Below are 11,063 nucleotides of genomic sequence, written 5' to 3'. Positions count from 1 at the left end.
TTCCGTTACGGTGGATGCCACGTGTCGGTCACCCTTGACGAAAGCACTTCTGTGACGCGCGATTTATCGTCATGGAAGTGGACACTTCCGTGATGATAATTTTGGTAATGTCATGGAACACTTCTACGACAGCACATGTATGACTATCTTGATTCTGTCATAAATTTGTCATGGATGTACATGCATGACAAAAAACGCGACCTACTGTGACAAACACGTATCATCACGGAAGTGTCTTTTTTTGTAGTGTAACCATTATTCTCCTTAAATGAATAACCATATTGCGATAAACATAATCCAATCATGTCTATGCTCAATGCAAACACCAAATAACAATTATTTAGGTTTAACACCAATCTCGATGGTAGAGGGAGCATGCGATGCTTGATCACATCAACCTTGGAAACACTTCCAACACATATCGTCATCTCACCTTTAGTTAGTCTCCATTTATTCCGTAGCTTTTTATTTTGAGTTACCAACACTTAGCAACCAAACTGGTATCTAATACCCTGGTGCTACTAGGAGTACTAGTAAAGTACACATTAATATAATGTATATCCAATATACTTCTGTCGACCTTACCAACCTTCTCATCTACCAAGTATCTAGGGTAGTTCTGCTTCAGTGACCGTTCCCCTCATTACAGAAGCACTTAGTCTTGGGTTTGGGTTCTACCTTGGGTTTCTTCACTAGAGCAGCAACTGATTTGCCGTTTCATGAAGTATCCCTTCTTGCCCTTGCCCTGCTTGAAACTAGTGGTTTTACTAACCATCAACAATTGATGCTCCTACTTGATTTCTACTTTCGCGGTGTCAAACATCGCGAATAGCTCAAGGATCATCATATCTATCCCTGATATGTTATAGTTCATCACGAAGCTCTAGTAGCTTGGTGGCAGTGACTTTGGAGAACCATCACTATCTTATCTGGAAGACAACTCCCACTCGATTCAAGCGATTGTAGTACTCAGACAATCCGAGCACATGCTCAACGATTGAGCTTTTCTCCCTTAGTTTGCAGGCTTAAGAAACTTGTCGGAGGTCTCACACCTCTTGACGTGGGCACGAGCCTAAAATCCCAATTTCAGCTCTTGGAACATCTCATATGTTCCGCGACGTTTCAAAATGTCTTCGGTGCTTCAATTCTAAACCGTTTAACATTACGCACTGAACTATCACGTAGTCATCAAAACGTGTATGTCAGATGTTCGCAACATCCACAAACGACGCTCGAGGTTCAGCACACCGAGCGGTGCATTAAGGACATAAGCCTTCTGTGCAGAAATGAGGACAATCCTCAGTTTACGGACCCAGACCGCATAATTGCTACTATCAACTTTCAACTAAATTTTCTCTAGGAACATATCTTAGTAGAACTAAAGCGTAAGCTACGACATAATTTGCAAAGACCTTTTGGCTATGTTCATGATAATTAAGTTCATCTAATCAAATTATTTAATGAACTCCCACTCAGATAGACATCCCTCTAGTCATCTAAGTGATACATGATCCAAGTCAACTAGGTCGTGTCCAATCATGACGTGAGACGGACTAGTCATCATCGGTGAACATCTCCATGTTGATCGTATCTACTATACGACTCATGTTCGACCTTTCGGTCTCTTGTGTTCTGAGGCCATGTCTGTACATGCTAGGCTCCTCAAGTCAACCTAAGTGTTTCGCATGTGTAAATCTGGCTTACACCCGTTGTATGCGAATGTTAGAATCTATCACACCCGATCATCACGTGGTGCTTCGAAACAACGAACCTTCGCAACGGTGCACAGTTAGGGGGAACACATCTCTTGAAATTTTAGTGAGGGATCATCTTATTTATGCTACCATCGTTCTAAGCAAATAAGATGTAAACATGACAAACATCACATGCAAATCATAAAGTGACATGATATGGCCAATATCATCTTGCGCCTTTTGATCTCCATCTTCGAGGCGCGGCATGATCACCTTCGTCACCGGCATGACACCATGATCTCCATCATCATGATCTCCATCATCGTGTCTTCATGAAGTTGTCTCGCCAACTATTACTTCTACTACTATGGCTAATGGTTAGCAATAAAGTAAAGTAATTACATGGCGTTTTTCATTGACACGCAGGTCATACAATAAATTAAGACAACTCCTATGGGTCCTGCCGGTTGTCATACTCATCGACATGCAAGTCGTGATTCCTATTACAAGAACATGATCAATCTCATACATCACATATATATAATTCATCACATCCTTTTGGCCATATCACATCACATAGCATACCCTGCAAAAACAAGTTAGACGTCCTCTAATTGTTGTTGCATGTTTTACGTGGCTGCTATGGGTTTCTAGCAAGAACGTTTCTTACCTATGCAAAAGCCACAACGGTGATATGCCAATTGCTATTTACCCTTCATAAGGACCCTCTTCATCGAATCCGATCCGACTAAAGTGGGAGAGACATACACCCGCTAACCACCTTATGCATCAAGTGCATGTCAGTCGGTGGAACCTGTCTCACGTAAGAGTACGTGTAAGGTTGGTCCGGGCCGCTTCATCCCACAATGCCACCGAATCAAGATAAGATTAGTAACGGTAAGCAAATTGAACAAATCATCGCCCACGACTACTTTGTGTTCTACTCGTGCATAGAATCTACGCATAGACCTAGCTCATGATGCCACTGTTGGGTAACATAGCAATAATTCAAAATTTTCCTACGTGTCACCAAGATCAATCTAGGAGATGCTAGCAATGAGAGAGAGGGAGTGCATCTTCATACCCTTGAAGATCACTAAGCGGAAGCGTTACAAGAACGCGGTTGATGGAGTCGTACTCGCGGCGATTCAAATCGCGGAAGATCCGATCTAGCGCCGAACGGACGGCGCCTCCGCGTTCAACACACGTACAGCCCGGGGACATCTCCTCCTTCTTGATCCAGCAAGGGGAGAGGAGAAGTTGAGGGAGAACTCCAGCAGCACGACGGCGTGGTGGCGATGGAGCTCGTGGTTCTCCGGCAGAGCTTCGCTAAGCACTACGGAGGAGGAGGAGGAGTTGGAGGAGGAGAGGGTTGCGCCAGGCAAGGGGTGCGGCTGCCCTCTCTCTCCCTCACTATATATAAGGGGAAGGGGTTGGAGGAGGCGCCCTAGGGTTCCCTAGGGGAGGGGCGGCGGCCACAAGGGAAACCCCAGATGGGTTTGGGCGCCCCCACCCCTGGGAAACTTGCCCCCCAAGCCGGGAGGGGTGGCTGCCCTAGGGGAGGCGCCCCCACCTCTCCACGTTACGTGAGAGGGGTTGGGAGGGGCGCACAGCCCCTTAGTGGGCTGGTGTGCCCCCTCCCCTTGGCCCATAAGGCCCCCCAACGCTTGCCGGGGCCTCCGAAACACCTTTCGATCACGCTGGTCGTCACCCAGTACTCCCAGAACAATTCTGGACTCCAATACCCTTCGTCCAATATATCGATCTTCACCTCCGGACCACTCCGGAGTTCCTCATCATGTCCGGATCTCATCCGGGACTCCGAACAACCTTCGGTAACCACATACTATTTCCCATAACAACTCTAGCGTCACCGAACCTTAAGTGTGTAGACCCTACGGGTTCGGGAACCATGCAGACATGACCGAAACACCTCTCCGGCCAATAATCAATAGCGGGATCTGGATACCCATATTGGCTCCCACATGTTCCACGATGATCTCATCGGATGAACCACGATGTCGGGGATTCAATCAATCTCGTATACAATTCCCTTTGTCTATCGGTATGTTACTTGCCCGAGATTCGATCGTCGGTATCCCAATACCTCGTTCAATCTCGTTACCGGCAAGTCTCTTTACTCGTTCCGTAATGCATGATCTCGTGGCTAACTCATTAGTCACATTGAGCTCATTATGATGATGCATTACCGAGTGGGCCCAGAGATACCTCTCCATCATACGGAGTGACAAATCCCAGTCTCGATTCGTGCCAACCCAACAGACACTGTCGGAGATACCTGTAGTGCACCTTTATAGCCACCCAGTTACGTTGTGACGTTTGGTACACCCAAAGCATTCCTATAGTATCCGGGAGTTGCACAATCTCATGGTCTAAGGAAACGATACTTGACATTAGAAAAGCTCTTAGCAAACGAACTACACGATCTTGTGCTATGCTTAGGATTGGGTCTTGTCCATCACATCATTCTCCTAATGATGTGATCCCGTTATCAATGACATCCAATGTCCATGGTCAGGAAACCATAACCATCTATTGATCAATGAGCTAGTCAACTAGAGGCTTACTAGGGACATGTTGTGGTCTATGTATTCACACATGTATTGCGGTTTCCAGTTAATACAATTATAGCATGAACAATAGACAATTATCATGAACAAGGAAATACAATAATAACCATTTTTTATTGCCTCTAGGGCATATTTCCAACAGGAGATTGGTGGAATAGTTGATTGTATTGTTTGAGTCTCGTGGGCATATATATAGGAGTGCAAAGGCCAACTTGGAGTACAAGACAAGGCAGGATCAAAGCCTAGTCTATCCTATACTTCCTAATAATCGTTATACTCAACATCCCCCAGCAGTCACAACGGTAGCGACGCAGACGGTGAGACTAGAGAAGAATCCCATGGTAAGTCGACGGACACCCTCCCACACACACAGTTGTAACGGTCAATGCATCGCTGTAGTCGTGGCTGGAATAAAAACCGATGAAGTTGCTCAAGCAAGGCGGTAGCTCTTTGTGCCGTTTGTCGAGGTAGCCGAGAGCGGAGGGTGGTGTAGCCGTGGTCGAGGTACCCGTGTGAAGAACGCCGTGGTCGATGTCGAGTCGGGTAGCCAATGTCGAGGAAGTCGTCGTGGAGCCGTGGGCGCAAAGAGGCGCCAATTTAGTCATGGGCGCAGTGGTGGAGAAGTAGTGGTGCGCTGGGAAGAAGACGTTGTTGACGACGCGTCGCGCCGGGTGTTCCAAGCCCGGGACACATCGTGGATGAAGGCACGCATTGGTGTTGCCAGCACCGAGCATGCGTAGACGGACAAAGACGAAGTTGACGAAGCGCCGACCAGGCTTGCCAGGCCCGGCACGCATCGGTGTTGCCAGCACCATGCATACATAGACGAGGGAGTTGCACGAGCTGTACGCCATGTCGAGGAGTCGGAGGGCCAACAGAGAAGAAGATTCGACGACGGTTGTGGCGCCAATCGGTATGGGGGCCGATGTCATCAACAATGGTTGGAGTAGACGAAGTGGTCGGGGAAGATGGCGGCGCAGCTGGCGACGGGCTGGTGCTGGACGAAGACGAAGGGGGGTGGACGGGCGGCGGCGACTACGGGGGTAGTGGCGGCGGCGGCCGAAGAAGAGCGGCAGCGGCGGCCTGACAGCAGCCGCGGCGGCTAGGTTTGGAGTGCGACGTCGGTGCTCGAAGTAGACGAGGAACCCGACAACATGACGAAGACTGGCATGGACGGTGGCGTTCCCGCCCCGAGGGAGGCGGCGCAGTGCATACCACGGGAAGTCGACGCGCGGGGACGGCGGAATGGACCGCGGGCCGCGACACTACAACCCGAAGGGGCGACGCAGCGGCAGCAAGCGAGTCGGGGCGACGGCGGGAAGACTTCGGGGCGACAGCCGGGACCACGGGTCGCGGCGCTACAGCCTGAAGGGGCGGGGCAGCGGTGGAGCGCGGGTCGATGCAACCGCAAGGACGACCTCGGGGAGGCAGCGGGGACTGCGTATCGCGGCACTATGGCCCGAAGGGGTGACACAGCGACGACGCGCGAGTCGATGCAGCCGCGAGGAGAACCACGGGGCGGCGGTGTTGCGGCCCGACAAGGCGACGCAGCGGCAGCCCATTGCTTGATCGATGGAGAGGCACACTGTACTTGGGACGATCGTCACGGGATCTAGGGAGGCGCGCGCAACCGACGGGCCAGGTCAGTCGCACGGCGTAGATGAGGCGGATCGCGGCGGCGAGCGGGTGATCAAGCCGATCGCGCGCGAGGTCGGGGACGCCGCTCGGTGGAGGCGAGATGGCGGCGGAGTCTGAGATGAAGCCGGCAACGACGGGCGGCATGGGATGACGTGCGGACGAGCACGTCAGCACCGGCACCTGGGCTGCCAAAGCAGTGCCGGCGCCCGGGCAGCGAGGCCCGAGCGACCAACGGAGCAGCGGCGCCCGAGCTCGAGGCAGCTGACGGGCCTGACGCAGCCGGCCCGACGCAGCTGGGAACAAGGCCGGCGTAGATGGACGGGTGTGCCGGCGCGCGCGGGGCGGCTGTGTTGGGCCGCCGCATGGCGTGATGCTGCCGGGTCGGGGCGATGCAGGAGTCCCGGTCAGAGCAGGGCGGTGACGGCCGGTGCAGGGCGACGGGCGGGCCGACGCGCGGATGGCGGCTGGCCCTGACGGGCCGCCTCGGCACGCGTGACCGCCTGGTCGGAGGAGAGGCCGGCTGGTCGCGCCGGGGTCGAAGTAGATGCGCGCGGGGTCGACGGCGGCAGCGGGCGACGCAAGCCGATCTTAGATTGGAAAACCAAAAATAAATGCCAATCAAAGCGACCAGCGAGAGAGAAAATCCGGATCAAGAGGTCAGGAAAAAGACTATCTAGGGCAGCCGGTCAACACGACCGGCGACCGAACCCTAGGTACGGGCGGCGCGGCCGATGGCGGTCATGGAGGCTGACCGCCCCGGGGGCGGCGCGGAGCGGAAGCGGCGGGCGGCGGCTAGGGTTGGATCGGTTAGGCTGATACCATGTTAGAAAGGAGAGAGGAAGATTGGTGGAATAGTTGATTGTATTGTTTGAGCCTCGTGGGCATATGCAAAACAGTATAACAGAGCTAGTTAGGAGCCTCCACATCGATTTAGATTCCTTAACCGTCCGATCTGGTGTACGTACGTCCCAGATGGGTGCATTTACCCGAGATCGCCCTAACAATCCGCCAAAACTGGGCCAGCCGATCGTTAAACGGCTGCTACTCCGCGGGTCTACTTGGACGTTTTCTGGTTGATTGGGCTGAAACGTGTGAAATCCTCAAAAGAGCTGACGCGAGGCCCGTCCGCTCTCTCCCTTTCTATCTCCCTGATTCAGTTGTTCTTCGTGCAACCGATGCGATGCCGCGGTCAGGCGGCGCCGGTCGCGGCAACGGCGACGTCGAGGTACCGGCAGTGAAGGAGCCCAAACAGTGCTCCCTCCAAGATTTCGTATCGACTATCAAACTATAATCCCCGAAAATCCTAGGTTCGGTATCGATGTCGCTGATCCGATCCTCTAGCCCTCATTCGGATCTCGATCTCTTTCAACTCTTCACGCAGGCACTTGTGATTCACCGACTTCTACCTCTACCGGCAGGCGGTAGCACCCACCACGACTAGCCAGCTCGCCCGACGGCGACGCCGCCACTCGGCATCCCCATGCGGCCCGACGCCCTTCCACACCCCATCCATGTCACCGGTTCCTCCCCTGCAGGTACAACTCTCGTATTTGGCAGAGACTAAAGATAAGGTAAGCAAAAATTCAATTGCCAGACGATCGTATTTGTCATAGTACCTACTCTGAATATTTCAGTCGTTGAATTCTGATCTATTCCAAGCCGTCTTCCCATTCTGGAAAAAAGTTACCTGTAAAGATTCATACTTTTGCCTGTATGGTCTGCTTGTATTTATTTAGTACCCAGCAATGGGCATTGATTTGCTTACCACATTTGAATCAATTATCTCTTTCTTTAAATTCAGTTTACTGATAAAGTTCGCCCCTGAAGAAAATGGGTTATGCAGAGATAAGTGGCCTTGAGGTAACACATCTTCGTGTAGTTGTTTCCACACACTTCCTTCATTTTCTATCTGATCAAATGATGGATCTACTGTTGTCCATTTGTATAGATCCTGTAAATTAAGAAGAAAGGATATATTAAATGTCTGGTGCTTCCAGGGTATGTTAGTTTGTGGCTTTTTACCAATCTAGATTTTTTTGTAGCAAATCAGAAATTAATAGGATGGTTATATATCAACGTTATACTCTTGCATTTCTGTACTGCACACCTCATGTTTAGGATATACACCCAATAAAAATTGGAACGATACAAATAATTCACAAAATTAGTTTCTTTGTGTCAAGCATGCTGCAATTTTATTTTAGAATTTTTAGGTTCGGAAATGGAGATATCTACTCTGATCTGTTATGTTGATCTCTTTCCGTGTGGGCCCAACGGCCCACCGGGCCCCTGATCCGCGCCCTGATCGGGGGCGCCCAACCGCAATATGGTTGACGGGCCCCTGTCACGCAGCGCTACATAAAGAGGTGGGGGCCGGCGGCACGCAGTACGAGGTTCACCGCGTTGCCAGTCTCCTCACCGAAAACCCCGACCCGATCTAGGTCTAGCGCTGACAGTGACGGGAAGCTCCGCCGCTGCCACTGCCTACACATCGCCGCCACCTCCACCTTGCCCACTCTCCGCCATCGCCGTGCGCCCCAGCACCACGATGGCTTCCAGCTCGAGTTCGTCTACTGCTGCACAAGGTAGGTTTACCGGATCTAATCTAGCCTAGTGATCCAGAGGATCTATCAATGGTATCAGAGCCATCTTGGCTAGATGATTTTCGGTAAAAAGATAAAACAGAGAAAGAAAAAGAAATCCCTCCCCCCCCAAGAACCCTAGACAGGGCAAAGTAAACCACCAGATTTTGGCCTTGGGCCTCGACGGCAAAGAGCGCCGCCGCATCGGCCGCGCCTGTTCCTCTCGATCCCCACACGCATCGGCAAGCCGAGGTGCGGGGACGAAGAACCACCGGAGCTACCAAGCTCGCCGGAAAAGAAAGTCAAAAAGTCAAAAGAAAGGGGGGGCAGCGCCGCGGCCAAGTCCCTCGACAGCGGCGCGCCCGCCGCAAGGGAGGACGCGCGACCGGCGAGGAGGATGGCAACGGCGCGTCCTGGCCGAGCTCCGCTTCCTCTCGCTGAACCTCTCTATCTCTCCTGTGAAAACCGAAAAGGGAGGAAAAGGAGGAGGCTCGCGTGGCGCTCGTCGCCGTCGCCGGCGACCGGCGCGGCGCGGTGGCATGCCGCCGGAGTGCGCGAGAGAGAGAGCGGGCGCGTGCGAGGCGAGAGGAGAAACGGACTGTGCCTAGGGTTCGGGCGGTGAGGCCGGCTGGATCGTTTTGATCCAGCGAAATCGTTGCTCCACCGTCGGAGCGCGACGGACGGCGGCGATCAAAACCCTAAGGCGACCTAGGCCACTGGGCCGAAAGTGAGGGAGGCGCGAGCTGGGCCGGAGGCCGCCAGCTGCGGGCGCCGCTGCGCGCGCTGGGCCGTGGCCAGCAGCCGCGCGAGCTGGGCCGAGGCCAGCAGCCGCGCAGGCCAGGCCGTGGGCCGACTCCTTCCGCTGCGGCGCGCACGTGCTGGTTTTTGGGCCGAGGCCAGCAGCCGCGCAGGCCAGGCCGCGGGCTCTGCTGCAGTTATTTTTCGTTTTTCAGAGAATAGAAAAAATTTCAAAAAGAAAAGTTTATGTATTTTATAAAGTAAAAGTTTCTGTAGAACTAAAAAAGTTCTTGATTTTTTTATTCGGTCATAGAAAAGTTTCTGTAAAAAGTAAAAAGTTCGTGAATTTTTTATTCATGATTTTCCGCTGCGTAAATAATTAATGCTCTTTTACAAAGAAAATAAAAGTTTCCATAGTATTAAGTTTTTTAAGAGCATGTTAAAGTGATTATTCAAATAAATATGTTATTTTTATGACCAACGTTGTTAATAACATGATCATGTTTTATTATTGAAATTTAAAGGTGCATTTAATTCTAATTTTTGCCCAACGGTAATATAGATTTAATTGCATAGACAGTTATGTTTAATTTGACCAACGTTAGATTAATACATATGATTGTTATATTGATGTCACTTAAATTGTAATTTCAGGAGGCTTTCATTTGATGAGTTGCCTAAAAGAAGTTCCAACACTCAGAGGTGACAACCACACTGAGTGGAGGAAGAAAGTTGAACTGGCGTTTGTTTGTGCTGATCTTGACTGGGTTGTGAAGAAACCACAGCCGGTCAGACCCACAGAGCCAGTAAGAGAGGCTACTGACGATGATGCTGCATGGGCTAAAAAGAGAGGGGACTATGCTCCTTTGGAGCAGTCCTACCTCATAGATAATCAAAAGTGGGTCAATGCAAATAAAAAATGCATGGCCTTTATAAAGAACACCATTGAGAGCGCCATTGTGGGCTCCATTGCAGAGTGCACTTCCGCAGGGGAGTTGCTCTCAAAAATAAAGAGCCAGTTCACTGGCTCTTCAAAGATATATGCCACCCAGGTGTTAGAGCAACTGGTGACAGAAAAATACACAGGTGGCAGTCATGGCATAAGAGAGCACATCCTCAGGATGAGCAATATGGCTGCAAAGCTCAAACCAATGGATGCGGATCTGGAGATCAAACCAGCGCTCCTGGTCCACCTTGTCATGGCTTCATTGCCGAAGGAGTTTGAAGCTTTTGTAGTGAACTATAATATGTCACCTGGAACATGGGACGTAGAAAAGACAATAGCAATGTGTGTTCAAGAAGAGGAGAGACTAAAAGCCTCACATGGTGGTATACTCAACTATGTGCATGGTCACAAAAGAAAGAATTACAATCTAAACAACAAAAGTTCTCCTTCAAAGCCACAAGGAAAAGTTTCCTATCATCATCAGCCTTTCTCAGTGGACAAAGACACTTGTCTCCACTGTAAGAAGACCGGGCATTACAAGAAAGACTGTCCCGTTTGGCTAAAGTCGATCATGGCAAAAAGAGGTAACAGTATAGTTTCATTCTTAAATGAATCCCTGTATTCACAGTTTTCAAAATCCACTTGGTGGATTGACTCCGGAGCAACTGTTCATGTTGCAAATTCTTTACAGGGATTCCATTCGACGCGGACTACGCTAAGAAGCGAAAGACACATTGAAGTGGCGAACGGAGTTGAAGCAGAAGTTGAAGCTGTCGGTGATATCTCCTTGGAGTTAGCTGATGGATTCAATCTTCTACTTAGAGATGTTTTATTCGTTCCATCATGTAATAGAAACTTAATAAGTGTTTCTTGC

At 50.7% G+C, this 11,063-nt stretch overlaps 1 protein-coding gene across 1 annotated transcript; it reads left to right on the top strand.

The window, feature by feature from the left end:
- Window positions 1-8,471: 8,471 nt before the first annotated feature.
- On the top strand, window positions 8,472-11,063 carry LOC123076120 (uncharacterized). The gene is made up of 3 exons (XM_044498532.1): window positions 8,472-8,508; window positions 9,898-10,773; window positions 10,881-11,063. Exons 1-3 carry the CDS (start codon window positions 8,472-8,474, stop codon window positions 10,925-10,927), a joined length of 960 nt encoding a protein of 319 aa, XP_044354467.1. The 3' UTR covers window positions 10,928-11,063.

Source organism: Triticum aestivum, chromosome 3D (genome assembly GCF_018294505.1).
Source record: "Triticum aestivum cultivar Chinese Spring chromosome 3D, IWGSC CS RefSeq v2.1, whole genome shotgun sequence".
In the NCBI taxonomy this organism is placed as follows: domain Eukaryota; kingdom Viridiplantae; phylum Streptophyta; class Magnoliopsida; order Poales; family Poaceae; genus Triticum; species Triticum aestivum.
Note: the sequence above shows the minus strand (reverse complement) of the source record. Positions and strands in the feature narration are given on the sequence as shown.

Excerpts from the sequence above, each read along its gene's own strand:
- LOC123076120 (XM_044498532.1), top strand. The coding sequence starts at position 8,472 with ATGGCTTCCAGCTCGAGTTCGTCTACTGCTGCACAAG. Across the intron at positions 8,509-9,897 it reads TTCGTCTACTGCTGCACAAG|GAGGCTTTCATTTGATGAGT; the intron begins GTAGGTTTACCG and ends TTGTAATTTCAG. Across the intron at positions 10,774-10,880 it reads GTCGATCATGGCAAAAAGAG|GGATTCCATTCGACGCGGAC; the intron begins GTAACAGTATAG and ends AATTCTTTACAG.